Raw genomic sequence first — 19,013 nt, forward strand, 5'->3', positions numbered from 1 at the left:
CAATCAGCAGATGGAAGCAACTCTGAACGAAACAGATGACGTATCAGCACCTCCCAGGTGTCCTCCGGACCCTACCAGATGAAACGACGCACACAACACCATATAACTTTTTCTCCAAGTAAATTGGTCAAAAGTCATACGACATTAAGAAACTATTATTTATACATATTATTCCATTCAATGATCAGAACAGTTGACTAGAAACTCAAAAGTCAAATTTCTATCGCAGATAAAGTATCTGAGCTCCCTATAATTACCCATGGTTCAAATTTTCTGAGCAACCAAACAAAAGAAGAAACACGAAAAATTTGCTCCAAGTATGGAAGTCTATGTACTAAATATCCTTCCAATATCTCTACTGGTTCTGCTAATCTGTGGAGTTGCTAAAGTTTCCTACTCCATTTGGTGGAAACCCAAATGGCTAGAGAGGAACTTAAAACGACAAGGAATTAGAGGCACTCCTTACAAGCCACTGGTCGGTGACATGAAAGAGTATATAAGGCTGATAAGTGAAGCATGGTCCAAACCTCTGAGTCTAGCCCACCAAATTATTCCACGTGTTGACCCATTTACCATGAATAATTTCCAGAAATATGGTACCAACTATACACTACCCCCAAATGGTCACTGCAATTTCTTGTTACATATATGCTCGATGAATTTATATATTATGTATGTAAACGTACATTATGCAGTTTCTTTTTAACAGGAAAGCTTTCAATTTGCTGGTTTGGGACAACTCCAAAGTTGATCATCATGGAGCCGGAGATGATCAAAGAAGTTCTGTCCAACAAGCAAAGTCACTTTCACAAGCCACCTCTAAGCCCTCTCATTACCATCCTGACCAGAGGGCTAACGACTCTACAAGGTGACAACTGGGCGAGACATAGAAGGATCATAAATCCTGCATTCCACCTAGAGAGACTCAAGGTTCGGATTCTGATATCTTCTCATGCTTTTAGGCAAATATCAACTGGACCAACTCATTCGTCAGAAAAGTACTCCCGATAAAAGTACATAAAATGTTCTACTAATATGTTTTGTTTCTGAATTTTGGATCTCTCTTCTAGGAAATGGTACCAGTGTTTACGATCAGTTGTGGTAAAATGATGGAAAAATGGGAGAGAATGGTTAGCCTTCAAGGAACTTGTGAGGTGGATATGTGGCCGGAATTCCAAAAACTTACTGCAGACGTTATTTCAAGGGCAGCATTTGGAAGCGACTATGAAGAAGGGAAGAAGATCTTTGAGCTTCAGAAAGAACTGATATTGCTAGTAGTCGAAGCCATGAAGACCATATACATTCCTGGTTTCAGGTACATTTGGACTAACAATCTTCAGCCCTTCACAGAATTATATCATTTTAACAAAAAGTAGAATCAATCTAGCAGTGGTTTCTGACCAACTTTCTTATATAGGTTCCTTCCAACCAAAAAGAATCGGAGGAGAAAGAAGTTGGACAAGGAGATCACATCTATGCTAAGAAACATAACCCAGAATAAATGGAACGCGATGAGAACTGAACAATCGAAGGCGGATGACTTGCTAGGCCTTCTGCTACAATCTAATAACCAAGAGAGTTTACCAGAAAATGAGTGTAACAAAAAAAGCAATGAGATGACACTTGAAGAGGTGATAGAGGAATGCAAGCAGTTCTACCTTGCTGGCCAAGAAACAACCGCAAGCTGGTTAACATGGATCATCATTGTCTTAGCTATGCATCCAAGTTGGCAAGAAAAGGCAAGGGAAGAAGTCCTACAAATTTGTGGAAATAGGGAGCCTAATTTTGAATCTATTAGTCACCTAAAGATTGTGAGTATTCTTCTTAACATACTGTCATAGGTTCAAAGAGCTACAAATCGGAATTTTGCTGACAAATCCTAAAACTGCTTTCACCTAATACATGATGTAAAATGTTCCTGCAGGTAACAATGATACTTAATGAAGTCCTAAGGCTTTATCCACCAGTGATTGCTCAATATCTACATGCTTACAAGGACAGCAAAGTAGGGAATATCAATGTTCCTGCTGGAGTTGATCTTACTTTGCCTACACTGCTCATTCATCATGATTCTGAGCTCTGGGGTGATGATGCAGAAGTGTTCAAACCAGAGAGATTCTCTCAAGGGGTTTCAAAGGCATGTAAGGACCAACTAGCATTTTTCCCATTTGGGTGGGGCCCAAGGACCTGTATTGGCCAAAACTTTTCCATCATAGAAGCCAAAGTTGCGATGGCTATGATACTACAACGTTTCTCATTCAAGCTCTCACCTTCGTACACTCATGCTCCTTACACTGTCATGACTCTTCAACCACAGCATGGAGCGCAAATCATACTATGCAAACCATAAGCTGCAAGCTAATGTTCATGATCAATATATAATTCTGTACATGAAATAAAGGGGAACTCAAAGCCCACATCGAACTTCTGCTTGTGTCATGTTAAATTAAAAATTTCACAATTTTGCAATATGAAAGAATGTTATTATTTGTCTTTCCACTGAAACTTCTAAACTTTCATCTCTGATTTTCATGGATGTGGTTTAACGTAATTTAATGTCCCTATAGATCCGCAGAGAAAATATATATGTTTGAACCATCTATAAATCAAAATTGGATTGACTATCATAAATCAGCCATTCTACTTAAAATGGAGTCTACATCTGGTGTCAAAATTATACGCTTGTTGAGCTCTCCGATAATGCAACAATGCTTCTCTGCATTGTTAATAGCAACAACATCCTGGGCAAAACCACAATCCATACCTGAGGAGACCTGCATCCATTTCAAAAGAATAAAGATACATCTTTTGAGAACAAGAATTCATATTTTACTTTATAGTAAAAATCGACAGATTTTATAATGAGAAATATGGTAGTTTACAGCAACTGATTCTGAAAAATAAGCTTCCAGTTCTAGCGAAGTGATATTGACAATAATATCCAATATACTATGAAAAATGAATGTCAGTAGAAAGAACTTCATATTGGCAACTTAATGTACTCACGTCGTAAAGGGTATCTCCAAGCTTCAGCTTGATAGCCCCACTCCTATATACAAGCATTTTACCCATGAAACCTTCTGGTAACTCGCCCAAAGCCCGTGACTTTTGTTTGTTACTCGCACTCCCAGGTGGCTGTGAGCTTTCTGTTGCCTCTTTGCTATCTGCAATATTGGATTGTTTTATTGAAGGTATGGTTGGTGGTAACTGAACAAAGAACATGCTTGTTTCTGGAATCTCCTCCTGCCAACAAACACTTAAAAGTATATTAGAGGAATAAACATTTAATATTTGATCTATAATTGTCAAGATACAAACCATTAGATCAAGTTCTTCTGCCACTTTTGTTGAACTTTCATTGTAAGTTATGATTTCTGAGTCAGCCCAAAATTCTTCCGCATTAAGAAGTTCTACAAGTGTTGCAAAAAGTTACATACAATATGTTCTCATAATAAAATCTTGTCACTTTTCTGGAAAATGTAAAATATGAATACTTATTCTCAAGGGTGCATCTGTTATTCTTTTGAAATGAATGCAGGTCTCCTAAAGTATGAATTGTGGTTTTATTCTACATACACCCTCAATTTCTACCTTAGACATACCTGGATTTCCAGAATATGGCTTTCTGTGAGGAAGGGTTACAGGATAATAACTGTAATAATCCTGCAGTAGCATCCAAAAGAGCCAACTAAATGAATACACAAATAATGGAGAAGATTCAGAACAGGGGACCAAAAACCATATGCGGAGTGAAATTTAACTTACCCATGGCTCTCGATATTCTTTCTCCTCTCTCGTGCCCAAGGGAAACGTACTACCTGTAAAAAGTCCATTTCAAGTGAGATGCACTGGAAAAATCTGATTATCAGCTTTTCAGGAAAACTGCTTCAGTGATAGCATACCATTAGAGGCTGAAGCTGAACCTTGCAATCTGTTATCATTAGCACCCCGAGGAACACCATATGATTTTAGGGTAGCTGATGCACCTCCATAACCAAATGCAATCTGTGTAGCTGCCACTGTAAATTTTTTTTTTTAAAAATAAAAAATAAATAAAATAAAATAATTAAATAATTATGATTTATACTTTTCAAAGATCATGGTAAGTAAGAAAAGTTGTTACCTTTCTTTTCAACTTTAGGCTTAGTCCTCATTAAACCTTCCTATGAACGATGCGAAAAACAATAGATACATACATCAATCAAACAGGAGAATCAGGAAGCAAAAGAACAATTTTTTTGTTCCCTTCCAAAATAATAAAAGCAACCGATCATACATTAAAGCGTTTCAACAAATCTCTAGCCTGTTTAGCATCATCAACATCCTCGACCACTTCACTGCAAAAAGAGATTAAGAATGACAGCATATAATATGGAACTTAAGTTATCAGATTTTGTATGTTTGGACATTTTAAGCTAATGAGATGGTTACGCTTTAACTTCAGGCTTTGGTACCCGGCGCGGAGGAGGTTTTGGTTTGAATTTCCTCTGCAGTAAATCAAAGTAAATTGTCAGAAAACATAAGCAGAATCCCTTCATCGATCACTACATAAACGAAGGCTAAAAATCAAACCTTTTTGGGAGCATCGCTGTCGCTGTTGAAAGATACTGGATCCATAAGAAATGAATGACCTCTTTTTTTTTTCTTTTTTTTCTTTTTTTCTTTTTAAAAAAAATAAAAATAAAAATGAAGAATTAGTTAATCCATAAGTCTAGGATTGAAAGCAATAGATTGGAAGTTGATAGACTGGACACTGCAAAACTAATAAATCAGACAGATAAATTACTCAGGGCATGTTAATTTTAAGTTTGTTCTTCAGGATTCCTTTAAGCATGATGATGAACAGAATAAGCCTCAATGTATTAATACCTAGGCAAGAAAAGTCAAAGAAAGTTCCTTCATTTTACAACAGCTGAGAACCAAGTCTAAAATCAAAATCTAACTTGTTATTGCTATTTGGAATGAGCCCCAAACAACTAATCTATATATATATATATATATATATATATATTTTCGCTCTAACAGATTGACATCACTGAAAATAGCAGACAAGTATTAGACGTGTATCCAATAAACAGAAACTCAGCAATGGAAAACGCAGAATCTGTAATGGATTATAAGGGAAACGAATAAGAATGCAAAGAGAATAATACCACTGACAATCCAAACGCTTCAATCAATCCGATTCCACCAATGACCGGAAAGAAAGAAACTTGTACTGTGAAGAAGACGGTGACGCTTAAAAATAAGAAAGAGCTGAGGAGAAGGAGGCTTTACTTACTAGTTATATAAACTAAACTATGTATAGAGCTGAAAGAGAGGCGCTACTACAAAGTAGTGTATTATGTTGTTTACAAGACAACCTCTTTTCTTTTGTAGTGTTATTGTAGTATCTACCTCCCTATCAAACACGACCTAAACGTTCCACGTATGCCGCTTCACTCCTCCCCATGTGGCCTCTTTTTTCTTTTTTCTTGCGTGTCCTATGTTACGGTATTAAATTAATTTTTTTTGGCTCTAATTTCTGTTAAATTAACCATATCATATGATGTAACCTGATACACAAAATATTTTATCATTGGATGTAAAATAATTATGCCCTATAAAGTAATGAAACAATGCCAACACCAAAATTTTAATTAATAAATTTGGTGTAGAATGATACTTTTATTTTTAACAACTGTATTTTCATTTCTTAATTTCTACAAGTAATTAATTCCTATTGCCAAAAAAACAAAAGGGGTAGTACCACATTACTTTACCTTTTTCTTTTTAATCAATTTATTATGGTTTTTGGCTCCACCAAGCATGATCCCAGTGCTTTTATCGGTTTTGCAGTATTTATTTATAACCTACAGCTTTAATTTTTCATTTGTGGTATGTTACACACGAAGTACGCGTCACATTTATGGCTATGTAGTAACATAGACATAGATGTTGGTTTATAGTCATCTCTATAGCTCTCACTTCTGAAGGCATAGACAACAAATATATAGGGGGATGTATTCATTCTTCCCCATCCCTCCTAAATTCAGAGCAACGAAAAAAAATTCATCAAATAAGGCATGCATAGACATATAGCAAATATTTTCTTTAACTCCGGATGAGAAAAGAGCTCATAATACAGGAAAATTACAATGACATTGTTTCGATCATGCTCTAATTTCTCACTGCTTGCACAGCTTGCACTGTGGCTATTAGTTGAGCCATAACGGTAGCATATTGGACAGCAGTATGTTGCGAGGTATAGAGGTCTCCAAGGCCATACTCTGCAAAATTTGGCTCCATATGCATGAATTGTCCCGGTAATGATCTTTTTGACACAACCTCTTGCCATAGCTCAAAGAACTCTCCCATGATCTGCCTCGATTTTTCTATCGAAGAGATGGGAAGGTACTCCACCTACAAGAAACGTGTATTTTCAATTGAGAAGAATAATAGTCCAATCACATATCTTTTCATAAGTTCATTCAAACTGCATTTAGAAGAAATATTAACATTCCTTGAAGAAATGAATGATGATCCCTAGATCGTCATGAATGTAAGAATTGGAAAATAATAACCAAGTTTAATTGAAGAACAATAAAAATAAAAGGTTTTCTTTTTTATGAATGCTGAAGTTTCAGACAGAACAGGGAGACAATTACCAAACTTATGTTCAGTATAGCTGATGACAATAGATCTTTAACCCATAGAACTTCGTATAATAGATCTTTTTGAAAAAGAACTTTTATTAAAAAGCTACCAAGTGTTTGGTTGTAAATACAAAATTGCATTAAATGCTCATTGGATTTCAAGTTTAAAAAATAAGCTTTTTTTAGAGAAGCTCAAAATTTGAGCTTTTAATTCTTGCCAAACATCCTCAATTTTTTTAACAAAAAAGCTTTTAACCTTCAAATAAAGCTTTTGGACCGAAAAAAAGACTTTGCCAAACAGACACTTGCTCAATGCCACAAGAAGTCAGTTGAATTATTTGCAAAAGTTGTGACTCTCACACCAAACAACATTTTAGATACAATAAAACTCATATGTCGGCAATCAGAAATGGGTATGCCTAACGTATTCATCCAGAAATCAATTTTATGTAAAGTATGAAATCAACTTCAGCTTGTATTTACATTTGTACATCAACATCAAATTAAACAAGATGATGATGATGATATAAACCTCTCAACAGTTAATTATGAAATGACAAAATATCAAAGTTTGCTCATCTTTCTTTTGGCGGATAGAATAAAGATTGAAAGATGCAAAGCATTCAAATGCATTGCAATAAATTTGATAGTCATTAAAATTAAGTCAGTTGAATCCGTTCAATATCTTGCAAGGAAACATTCACTGAAATCGTTGAAGTATATCAGATATCTCAAAATGAATGCAAAAGTCGAGCGCGCCACAACATAAACAGAAATACAGATATAAAAGCAATCAACCAAAACAACGTTGATGTTATGTAAGTTCAGTACCTCCATGACTATTCCTCTCAAATTTTCTGAATGGCTAGGAACAACTTTCCCTACCCTCAATTGGAAGTCCCCGAGTTGATATTGAAACCCCTGTTAAAATAAAAAAAGACCAATTCAATACTGATTTTCATAGATCCATAAACAACTTTTGCTAACAACTTGTGCCATACTTGGTCATCTGATCAGAAAAAAAAAAAAAAAAATTATAGTGAGATTAACACACACAAACCTCGAAATTCAGGGACACCTTCGATTTGTACGACTGCAATTTCTCCATTATAGTCTGAATCGACGAGTCTGCCTCAAGAACTAAGCGCTGCCCTCGAATTATGAAGTAGTACTTGTTGGGTTGCTCAGGCAGCGAAATTCCCAGAAAATCACGAGGAAACTCAGCTGCTAAAGCCTGCTCTAATTAATGGAAGTGCGTAACACGCAAAATAATGAAAAAAAAAAGAAAAGAAAATTAATAAGTAAATTGAAAATATGTTCATATATACATATATATAGATATAAACAAAAACAAAAACAAAAAAAGAAAAAAAGAAAAAGAAGAAGAAGAAGTAAATAAAAAAGGATATACAAATTTTACCTCGTAGCATGGGCTTGTAGTAAGTGAGAGTAGCTTTCCACCTGCCTTCTTTGACACCATTGATGCTCTCAACGCATTGCGTAATTTCAGTTACGATTTGGCCGCTGACTGTGGTTCCTGCATTAGGTTGCCAGTGCATAACCCTAGAAATACCACCCGTCAAATTAATCAAATTGATAAAAAAATAGAAAATGTTTTTTGAAATTATAGCAAACTAGTTTTCTTTCTTTTTCCAAAAATAAAATCTTTACCATTTGAGAGGCATGGTCTCGATCGGATGCGAACAGTGAAGCTAAAGTTTCAGCACAGCTTGTTTCCAAAGTCGAGCGACCGTGAGACTTATCCAGGCGCGTCTCAGACGACACCGTTAATAGGTTTTTATTTTTTTAAACCGTTTGCCGGATTTTCACTTTATTTATTTATTTTTTATTCTTTTAAGTACCCTTCTAAAAACTTTTTATTTTTATTTTTTTGAGCGATAAATTATTAATTTATAACACTACCCAAAAAATAAAAAATAAAAACTACGAAATATTCTGTTATTATATTTTCAAACTGACTACGTTGGGAAAAAAAATAAATAAATAAAAAAATAACCGAGTTGAGCAGATTAAAAAATAAAAACCTTTGCAATAATGCTCAACGTCTAAATATATATTTTGGCTAAAATACTGAAACGTATTGATCAGAGCAACGGTAGGAATTGGTGACGAGGTTGAAATAGAAATCCAAGGGTAGGGTTCGATAGTAGCGGGAAGCAATGGCTTCAGTGTACATACCTGTGCAGAACTCGGAGGAGGAGGTGAGGGTGGCTCTGGATCAGCTCCCTAGAGATGCTTCTGATATCGTCGACATCCTCAAGGCCGAGCAAGCTCCTCTTGATATCTGGCTTATCATCGCGGTTCCTTTTTTTCTTTTTTCTTTTTTTTTTTTTTTCTTTTTCACCCTTGTTGAGCTTTTATTTTGTTTCACGATTGGTTTAATTAGCAGCTGAATTAATTTAGAATGATGAGCAATTTAATTATTAGGGTTTATTTTCTATAGTAGAAGTTGTCCATGGAAAAAAAAAAAAAAAAAAAAAGATTGTGAATGAGGTGGAGACCTTTATTTGTTAATTTTCATTAGTTTTTCACAAAGTGATAGGTAATGGTTGCAATGAAATTTGTTCTACTTTCGCAACTGAAAGGCGATAAACAAATTTCATAAACTAACTGGAAATTAAACTTCAGAGTCGACTCTTTTTTCTTTTTCGTTTGTTTTTTTCCCCATTGTATGGAACATTGATTCCGGTGGTTCATAACTTTCATAATTTGGTTTATAACTTTCGTAAAAAAAGTTTTACAAATTGGAGTCTGAATTAAAATTATAAAACATAGGTTAAGAAAACTCACAACTTTAATGGCTAGACCACCAGGAATTTTTTGCATTTGCATATCTGTTTGGTAGTTTTTTGTTATGGGATTATCTTTAAAGTTATTTGTCTTTGCCATATGTCCAACTTGTCATACGTTATTTTTCGTTATGTGCTGCAGAGAGAGTACTTCAAACAAGGAAAACTTGAACAGTTCCGCCAAATTTTGGAGGAAGGGTCCAGTCCTGGTATGTGGTTGGATTATCATATGTCATTTTTAATGAACTTTCATTACTTGTGTATCATTTATAAGCATGTGATTCAGCCATCTTTTTATTTGATGATGTGGTTTTATCGATTGCTATTCTAGCCAGTCATTTTTTTTTTATTGTTGGAATTAGTTATTAACATAGTTCTTTCTAAAATGTGGTTTTATGGCTTAATTTTTGCAGACATTGATGATTACTATGCTGATATTAGATATGAGAGGATTGCGATCTTAAATGCTTTAGGGGCCTACTACAGTTACCTTGGAAAAATTGAGACAAAACACAGAGAAAAGGAGGAACATTTTATTTTGGCCACACAATACTACAACAAAGCATCGAGAATTGACATGCATGAGCCTTCTACGTGGGTTGGGAAAGGTGGATATTATCACAGACTTATGCTATCTTGTATCTAACTAAAGATTCAATGATGGGGTAAAATACACGAGAATTACTTGCATGAGCTTTATCTTTAACCAACAATCAAAATGTGCTAGGTAGACCCGTTGTATGTTAACAATTTAGGGTAAGATATCCATTGAAAAATTTTCAGCTTGGTTTTGAACTTGAACAGTGATTCTGGATGATATCTCAGAACTTGCTTTATGGTTAAATTATACTTTCTATTAGGATATCCCAGCAGCTATGTGATGTGGCATCTAAGGGCCCTAACAAGAACATGTTGTTCTTGCTGTTCCACTGTGGACCATGAAATAAACATTTTGTAATGGACATCCTTCATCTGTATAATCACATAAGTTGCTTTGAATGCTGAAAGTTGCTTGCTCCTGTCTATGCACTGCCTAAGAATCAATACATCTTATGCATACAGGTCAGCTTTTACTGGCTAAGGGTGAAATAGAGCAGGCATTTGCTGCATTCAAGATTGTATTAGATGGGGACCATGATAACGTTCCAGCACTTTTGGGTCAGGTACATGTTGTGCTTGACAAAGCAGTCATGTTAATCTTTATTAGTTCATGACCATTTACAAGAAGATTTCCTTGGTGTTTGACACATGAAATAGATGAATTTGTTAGTATTTTTGGTTTATTCTTAGCTCTTAATTGAAAAGTTATGTGGCTTTCAAGTGTCACTTTGCAGAACTGTTGGTAAGGACTAAATCCATTAATCCACATCTCCCCTATGAATAGCCCCTTGACAGTTGGACTAACATTGAGTCATACCTTCTTAAGTGTTGATGTAGCTTTTGTGTTGATTATATTTTGCACCAATATGTTAATAAAGGTTGATTAACTGAGAAAGCTTTTATTTCCTCATTTATTGTAATTTTTTTGATTATTTCAATATGAAATACATCAGATTGAGGCTTGAAGAAAATTCTTGAAAATATCTGACCATTTTAGCCTGGACAATGCAAGATATACTGATTTTAAAACTTGCTTCAGTGTGGTTTATTTATTTCTCCCTTTTCAGTGATTTGTTATGGACTTCTGCAGGCATGTGTTCAGTTCAACCGTGGACGTTACTTGGATTCATTGGAGTTATACAAGGTGTGTATTTATTGTTCTACCATTTTCCATAGGGAACAACACAAGAACACACATTTTTCACAACCTTTGGAAGTGGTTATTGTTATATTTTTGCATCGGTAGGGTCTAGTTGATGTGGCTTTACCTGTACCTGATTGAAGATCAATCCAGCTCAGGTGAGGGTATCCCCAGCTTAAAAAAGGATAAGTTGACTTGATTATTTAGAATCATTGGATTGCATGTCACATCAAACCTGTCACATTAAATACATTTAATCCAATGGTTCCAAATGATTCAACCCACTTATCTTGAACTTAAAAAGTTGAGGATATCCTCACTTGAGCACCATCGGATAGAAGATTGGTAGCTTCTATTGGTATATTCTCTCTATGGATACAATTCGACTTAATTCTTACTTTTATCGTTTAAATCTTTGGAAGAGGGCCTTGCAAGTGTATCCTAATTGTCCAGCTGCTGTAAGACTTGGCATAGGTCTCTGTCGTTACAGAATGGGTCAAATTGACAAAGCACGGCAGGCATTTCAACGGGTTTTGCAGGCATGTGGTAGTAACCAATTGTTATTAAACTGCTAAATACACCTTTCACCTCTTTCACTGATGCTGTTGATTCATGTTTTATTTTTTGCAGTTGGATCCAGAAAATGTTGAGGCTCTTGTTGCACTGGCAATTATGGATTTGCATACAAATGAGGGTAGGTTATGAAAGTGTGTGTGTGTGTATATGTATATATTTATTTATACATATATATACATATATATTTATGCTGAATGCTGTTTATGTGGTTTGGTCATTATATAATATATTTGATCTTAGCTCTATCTGGTTGAGCATGTAATTCTAATGGTGCACTGTATATTTGCAGCGGCTGGAATTAGGAAAGGAATGGAAAAAATGCAGAAAGCTTTTGAGATATATCCTTACTGTGCAATGGCATTGAATTATTTAGCTAATCACTTTTTCTTCACGGGTCAACACTTTTTAGTTGAGCAACTGACTGAAACTGCACTTGCTGTTACCAATCATGGACCAACAAAGTCACACTCTTACTACAACTTGGCTCGATCTTACCATAGCAAGGTTAGATAATAATATACTTTTTCTTCGACATAAATCAAAGTTTTTTTTTTTTTTTTTTTAATAATTATTTTTATTTTGATCAAGTAATGAAAATGTAGTTGCAAAGGTTCTTTATGTTAGTTACCACTAGCAATGCAACATTTGCAATCAAGCACCAATAAAGTGACTAGCATGTCTTCTGGTTGCAGTTTTGGTTAGATAGCAATAGCTTTTGATATCTCAGTCATGCATTTTTTTAACTATTGCTTTTTGCTTTTATGAATTTTATGATAAATTTCAATATTTATTTCTCCTTGGTTTGCAGGGGGACTATGAAAAGGCTGGGTTGTATTACATGGCATCTGTCAAGGAAATCAGTAAACCCAATGAATTTGTATTTCCTTATTATGGTTAGTGAACATTAGACCTCAATTTTCAATGATTTTATGCTGTGTATTATGTGAAAATTTTACTATAGTATTTAATTTAAATATTTACTCTCTTCTGTAGTGGATTTTCTTTGTTACTGTGTTGGCTTGCTTATATGCCATGTGGTTCTCTTCTTTATTTATTTGTATTTTTTTTTTCTAAATTATCTGTGTGAATTATGTTGCTTGTTTATGCATTAAGTATGCATAGTTGTGATTTGTACGTAGGTGGATATGACAATCCATTTGAGATTATGGGACCCCTGATTTGCATGTGTAGTTTAGTGATCATTATCATACTAAAATGTGAATATTGATTTATAATTTTACTTTTGTGATTCATTATCTCTTATCCACCCAACTTTTTACTTAATTATGGGCTTTTGCTAATAGGTTTGGGACAAGTCCAACTGAAGTTGGGAGATTTCAGAAGTGCACTATCAAACTTTGAGAAGGTTTTAGAGGTGTACCCTGATAATTGTGACACATTGAAAGTGAGTTATTGTCAAAGTTATAAATCTTTTTTACATTCCTACTTTGTCACTTTGATTTTAATGTAATTCAGTTTTTTTCCTTTAGGTTCTTGGTCACATATATGTGCAGCTAGGGCAGACTGAGAAGGCACAGGAATTTATGAGAAAGGCTACAAAAATTGATCCACGTGATCCTCAGGTAATTCTTCCTGTTATGTTATTATCTACGATAAGTTATGGGACAAATGCCCAGTTCTAAATTTTGATGAATTGGAACTTGTTAGTACAACACTTCTCCACACTTGTGCCTGCCACTTCTATTAATGTTTGTAAAAGGACCATTATAGAAGTGTCCAACTTTATTTGTGCTTGTATTATAACCCATGAGCAATATGGTGTTTTTGGTTAGGAGTTTCTCTAAAGAGTCACTATCCTACTTTTGCCTGGCTTTTCAATGTCCTTCCCTATGCATGATACATTCACAACAACTCTAATGTATGTTTGATGGAGTAACAGTGGCTTTGGCCTTAACTTTTAATTGGGGAATAGGTTTTGCCTCATATCCATATCTGAGCCAAGATTTTTTTTCTTTTGTGGCTAGCGTTTGTAGTTGTTATAAGATGTTTTTAATTTTAAATATTATGGGGACCCTTCTTAAATATTCACCAATTACATTGACTCAAGTATCAATAGTCAACCCTCATAAAGTGTGCCATGTCTATGTTGAGCTTTTAGTTTCAGATCTATTTGACTCTTCTTCCTTGATGTAGGCATTTCTTGATCTGGGGGAATTGTTGATTTCATCTGACCCTGCAGCAGCTCTTGATGCTTTAAAAACTGTAAAATTCATAGTTCCTTTTTTTTTTTTTTTTTTTTTTTTTGTTTTTTCGCTTTTGATTAAGAAAACATTGTCCTATAATGGAATGGGGATCCCCATTTTCAAAATCCTGAATTTAAATTATATTTTCTTTTTGGGATAACCAAGTTTTCTGAAATTGATCCAGGCTCGTACTCTTTTGAAAAAGGGAGGTCAAGAAGTACCAATTGATGTACTCAACAATCTTGGAGTTCTTCATTTTGAAAGGGGAGAATTTGAGGTTTGTGCAGTTCTCTAAGAAACTATCTCTGGAATTAAATAATTTTTTTAAGAAGAAATCTTTATGTGACTACTCAAAGTTTATATTATCTCTATCATGACGTGGTTTTGATCGATTTATTTCTCTCTTTTCTTCTTCTCCACCCCCCAAGGAATTTACTTAATTATTTACCCAGTAAAGTAACTTACATGTATATATTTTCTTTTCTTTCAGCTTGCTCAAAAAACATTCAGGGAGGCACTAGGTGATGGAATATGGCTTACCTTCATTGATGGTAAAGAAAATTACTCGCCTGTTGAAGCTAGCTCATCTATTCTTCAGAACAAGGAAATACATTTATTTCAGCAGCTTGAGAAAGAAGGCCACCTTATTGAACTGCCTTGGACTAAAGTTACAACACTGTTCAACATGGCCAGATTACTCGAGCAGTTACATAACAACGAAACTGCAAATTTGTTGTATCGCCTGATCTTGTTTAAGGTATATCATGTGCTTTGTTGTCTATGCATGTGTATTGTGCATGCATGCATTTCATCTGTGTAACGGAAGAAAAAAGAAGAAGATAAAAGCCTTGTTCTTGTGGGAACTCAGGCCGTGTGCTGTAGATGTGTTAGTTAACAGTTTGTTTCCACCTCTGTTGGACTGAACTCTTTTGTTCATATTTTGCAGTATCCAGACTATGTGGATGCTTATCTAAGGCTTGCTGCCATTGCAAAATCTCGAAATAATATTCAATTGAGCATTGAATTGGTTTGCCCTCAATAGTCTCTCTCTCTGTCTGTCTTAGAAAAATGCATATGCACATGCACAATGTTCAGATAATTCTTTCTCTTTGTATAGGTTAATAATGCTCTAAAGGTAAATGAGAAGTGCCCAAATGCATTATCTATGCTTGGTGACTTGGAATTGAAAAATGATGATTGGGTCAAGGCAAAAGAAACCTTCCGTGCTGCTAATGAAGCAACTGAGGGAAAGGATTCGTATGCTACTCTTTCTCTGGTTGGTATATTTTCAGTTTACATGCATTTTTGAGTTTTAATGAATGTCTTGGTACTGTTTTATAATTGGTACTTCTTGGTCTTCTGCACATCCCAGTAAAACTTCCATTTTCAGAGGCATTTTGCCATTTAGAATTCCTGTAGTCTTCATGGAAAATGCATGTGGTATTGTACTTTTTCTTACTTCAACTCTATCTCATTACATACGTGTTGCATTGGTAAGGGGAACTGGAACTACTTTGCAGCTGTTCGCAATGAGAAAAGAGCCCCTAAGTTGGAAGCTACTCATTTGGAAAAAGCTAAGGAACTATACACAAAGGTATGACTTCTTTTCTCTCATTTTAATTATATTCTTTGTGGTGTCTCTTATCAATAGGTGCTTTTTTTTCTTTCCCCCATACAGCTTGCATGTTGATGTGCATGGGATGTGGATATGGCTAACAATCCATGTATATTTCATGCAACAACATTTTCAGCATATACTTGTTAAAGTTCTTTTGATAAGTTACTTCTAATGGATGCCCTAGAATTTACCTGTTAGAGTCAATGTGAGTATAGGCTAAAGTTATAAGTGAAGGAATAGAAATTTATAAATGAGGCAGAAAAGAAACTTATTATGAGATGTTCTTCATTTGAGGGAGAAAATGACTTAACATACAAGAGGTGAGAAGACAAAAGAAAAAACATTAAAAGGAGAAAGTGAAGAACATTAATGTTCTATTAGACAGCTTGAAATGGCTTTTGTTAGTCCACTTGCATTGGTTTGGATTTGATGAGATTGCTGTATTGAGCATATCTGTTGGATTTTTTGATTTGAAGTTTATTTTCTAACTTCCATGCGCTCATTGAAGTTCCATCTTAAGGTTTTACAATTTATGTGTACATGTTGTAACTGCAAAACATGATATTTGATCCTCTTCCAAACCCACCCCCCCTCTCAAAAAAAAAAAAAAACACACTTGCAGGTTCTGGCTCAGCATTCTGCCAATTTGTATGCTGCCAATGGTGCTGGAGTGGTTTTTGCGGAAAAGGGTCACTTTGATGTTTCAAAAGATATTTTTACTCAGGTGAGACGTACACCTTTTCATCTCAAAAGCCATTTCAAGTTTCTCACTGGGAATGTATGATTGTGAAATTTCAGATCTTTTATATAATTACTTATTAATTATTACAGGTTCAAGAAGCTGCAAGTGGAAGCATTTTTGTCCAGATGCCAGATGTCTGGATTAATTTGGCACATGTTTATTTTGCACAAGGCAATTTTTCGTTGGCAGTGAAAATGGTTAGTCTCATCTTTATTTTATGCATTTTTATTCTGTACTGTGAGTTATGTTCTCTAATTAACATTTATCTGTTGACGAAACTTCTTGTCCTGCAGTATCAGAATTGCTTAAGGAAATTTTTCTATAATACAGACTCTCAAATCCTTCTTTATTTAGCTCGTACTCATTATGAAGCTGAACAGTGGCAAGACTGCAAAAAGACACTATTGAGGGCCATACATTTGGCACCTTCAAACTACACACTGAGATTTGATGCAGGGGTTGTGATGCAGAAGTTCTCAGCATCAACCCTACAAAAGACAAAGAAGGCTGCAGATGAGGTAATTTGATGAAATCTTATAATTGGTTTTTACTTGCATCTTACGTATTTAGTTTTAAGCTTCAATTACTCACTCTCACTTTATCTGATCTTTATCTTTTTTCTTTTGCCATTCATGAAAATTTAGGTACGTTTAACAGTGGCAGAGCTGGGGAATGCAGTGCGTGTGTTTAAACAATTGTCTGCTGCTTCCAACCTTCATTTTCATGGGTTTGATGAAAAGAAAATTGACACCCATGTTGAGTACTGTAAGCACTTGCTTGACGCTGCAAGAGTCCACCTCAAACAAGCTGAGCATGATGAGCAGCAAACCAGGCACAAACAAGAAGCTCTTCGTCAGATGGCACTGGCTGAGGAAGCCCGTCGTAAGGCTGACGAACAAAGGAAATTTCAGGTCTCATTTTCATAATTTGTACATCTGCTGCACTTCTAGATGAAGAAATTTAGTGTCATATAATTGTATCTTCACGGATACTTTTGTTGAAAACAGTTGGAAAGGAGAATGCGAGAGGATGAGCAAAAGAGAGTGAGGCAACAGGAGGAACATTTTGAACGCATAAAGGTAATAGGCTGCCAGCTGTATTGTATGCTTCTATGATTGCTTGCTGTAGCTGCTAATTCATGTACACCGATACGTATAATTTGAACATCTTAGATGTTTTCAATACCAAAAGTTGAAAGCATGGAAAATTGTTGGTCGATGTCCCTTCTGTTTGTGGGGGATGAAGAGAGGTATTGCAAATAAATGTAATTGGGTATTGATGTGTTCAAGTAAGTAGGGTCTTGCAAGTGGTTATTTGTGCTTGGTTTCAGAAATGTTAAATTTGAATTGGCTTGTAAAGTCAAATTCAATGTTGGAGCAGGCAAAAGAAGCTATGATGCTTTTGCATTGAACTTGATAAAAATGGTCTAGATGCAGAAAAAGGTATTTCCATGGAATAACCTTTTGGCCTGAAGAAACATAGAGCTTTAACCTTACAGATCAGGGGGTAAAGATGGAGGAAACAGAACAATGTTACAATTAGCTAATATTTTGACATTTAAACTTGCTTGTGGAATTTCAAGATTTCTCATCTATTTTTTCGCTTTTGTGACTTTAGGAGCAATGGAAGAGCAGCACACCTGGTTCTAAGCGAAGAGAAAGATCGGATATTGATGATGAAGAGGGTAGAAATAGCGAGAAGAGAAGGAAAAAAGGTGGAAAGAGGAGAAAGAAGGACAGGAATTCCAAGGCACGTTATGAAACAGAGGAAGATGAAGCAGAGATGATGGATGATCGGGAAGAAATGGAAGAGAATTACGAGGAGCCCAGAGATGAGGTGAATGGTCAAGATGATGATGGAGAAGAAAATGCTAAGGATCCTCTTGCAGCAGCTGGGCTCGAAGATTCAGACGCTGAAGATGAGGTAATACAATTTTTTGTTTCCATATTTTGCATCACATTTTGATAGTGAGAATAGAGCTACAGATATCTCAGCTGAGAACCTAAGGAAAACCTTACTGACATCTTATACTTCCCACTACACGGGGACAAGATTGCGTCTGGGAATATTGCAACTGGATGTGCTTCAGTGTTAATGCATTGCTCCGAGAGTATTTTTCTTAAAACTAATTGATTAAAAAACTCCCTCCGAAACCATTAATTCATCAAAATGCTATTATTTATCCCTTGCTTTCTGGTTGCACTTATTTTTTTCTTCCATTTTTTGTGAAGGTTGTACCTGGAGCAACCATAAGTCGACGGAGGCAGGCATGGTCAGAATCTGATGATGATGATGATGATGAGCAAGTAGAGAAGCAGCCGGAGTCCAGTCCAATAAGAGAAAATTCTGTAGAGATGAGGGAGAGTGACGGTGATGTTAGAGATATTGTTGACAAGCTGGATGATGCTGTTAACGATGAGGATTGAACAGAACGGCTATAAAATTACCTCTTTGAATGTAACCTAGTAAATTTATTCGTCTTTAATTTTCTTTTTTTCTTTTCTTTTTTTTTTTTTTTTGGTTTTTTGTAACACTTTTTCATGTAAAATAAGTTAATAACCATATTGCAAATTATAAAATGTAAAAAAAAATTAAAAAAAAAAAAAGAAGTTTTCGATGCAAATCCAACCTAGGAATGCGTGGGTATCGGGTGGGGGTGTACAATGGGAGGTGTGAGGCTGCGACCC

At 35.3% G+C, this 19,013-nt stretch overlaps 4 protein-coding genes across 8 annotated transcripts; 2 read left to right on the plus strand and 2 right to left on the minus strand.

Annotated features, from left to right (window-relative positions):
- Positions 1-189: 189 nt before the first annotated feature.
- On the plus strand, positions 190-2,359 carry LOC107424090 (cytochrome P450 CYP72A616). Its single transcript, XM_025076781.3, has 5 exons — positions 190-596; positions 710-930; positions 1,071-1,315; positions 1,418-1,811; positions 1,925-2,359. The coding sequence occupies exons 1-5, from the start codon at positions 320-322 to the stop codon at positions 2,348-2,350; spliced, it is 1,563 nt and encodes a 520-aa protein (XP_024932549.3). The 5' UTR covers positions 190-319; the 3' UTR covers positions 2,351-2,359.
- A 243-nt stretch (positions 2,360-2,602) lies between these two features.
- LOC107424091 (DNA-directed RNA polymerase III subunit rpc4) lies at positions 2,603-5,364 on the minus strand. 4 transcript variants are annotated; one of them, XM_060818778.1, is made up of 11 exons: positions 5,154-5,334; positions 4,573-4,661; positions 4,432-4,487; positions 4,277-4,337; positions 4,124-4,163; positions 3,903-4,019; positions 3,766-3,818; positions 3,603-3,663; positions 3,319-3,410; positions 3,007-3,243; positions 2,603-2,774 (listed from the first exon to the last, which is right to left on the minus strand). In XM_060818778.1, the coding sequence occupies exons 2-11, from the start codon at positions 4,615-4,617 to the stop codon at positions 2,625-2,627; spliced, it is 912 nt and encodes a 303-aa protein (XP_060674761.1). In that variant the 5' UTR covers positions 4,618-4,661; positions 5,154-5,334; the 3' UTR covers positions 2,603-2,624. The 4 variants fall into 4 exon arrangements, with proteins under 4 accessions (XP_060674761.1, XP_060674760.1, XP_048335744.1 ...); XM_060818777.1 differs by having other exon boundaries at positions 3,007-3,410; positions 4,573-4,644; positions 5,154-5,364; XM_048479787.2 differs by having other exon boundaries at positions 3,007-3,410; positions 5,154-5,351.
- Positions 5,365-6,050: 686 nt separating this feature from the next.
- Positions 6,051-8,465, minus strand: LOC107424081 (mediator of RNA polymerase II transcription subunit 20a). Of its 2 annotated transcripts, none has more exons than XM_016033775.4 (5): positions 8,307-8,465; positions 8,056-8,198; positions 7,696-7,869; positions 7,467-7,556; positions 6,051-6,402 (listed from the first exon to the last, which is right to left on the minus strand). In XM_016033775.4, exons 2-5 carry the CDS (start codon positions 8,113-8,115, stop codon positions 6,160-6,162), a joined length of 567 nt encoding a protein of 188 aa, XP_015889261.2. In that variant the 5' UTR covers positions 8,116-8,198; positions 8,307-8,465; the 3' UTR covers positions 6,051-6,159. The 2 variants fall into 2 exon arrangements, with proteins under 2 accessions (XP_015889261.2, XP_015889260.2); XM_016033774.4 differs by having other exon boundaries at positions 7,696-7,874.
- Positions 8,466-8,650: 185 nt separating this feature from the next.
- LOC107424131 (protein CTR9 homolog) lies at positions 8,651-18,820 on the plus strand. Its single transcript, XM_016033866.4, has 24 exons — positions 8,651-8,956; positions 9,588-9,654; positions 9,859-10,053; positions 10,508-10,608; positions 11,136-11,189; positions 11,609-11,725; positions 11,817-11,880; positions 12,052-12,266; positions 12,571-12,655; positions 13,067-13,167; positions 13,253-13,345; positions 13,917-13,985; positions 14,151-14,243; positions 14,457-14,723; positions 14,913-14,993; positions 15,084-15,242; positions 15,465-15,560; positions 16,207-16,308; positions 16,416-16,523; positions 16,620-16,844; positions 16,971-17,237; positions 17,334-17,405; positions 17,944-18,249; positions 18,558-18,820. Exons 1-24 carry the CDS (start codon positions 8,816-8,818, stop codon positions 18,750-18,752), a joined length of 3,273 nt encoding a protein of 1,090 aa, XP_015889352.2. The 5' UTR covers positions 8,651-8,815; the 3' UTR covers positions 18,753-18,820.
- Positions 18,821-19,013: the final 193 nt, after the last annotated feature.

Source organism: Ziziphus jujuba, chromosome 7 (assembly GCF_031755915.1).
Source record: "Ziziphus jujuba cultivar Dongzao chromosome 7, ASM3175591v1".
Taxonomy (NCBI): domain Eukaryota; kingdom Viridiplantae; phylum Streptophyta; class Magnoliopsida; order Rosales; family Rhamnaceae; genus Ziziphus; species Ziziphus jujuba.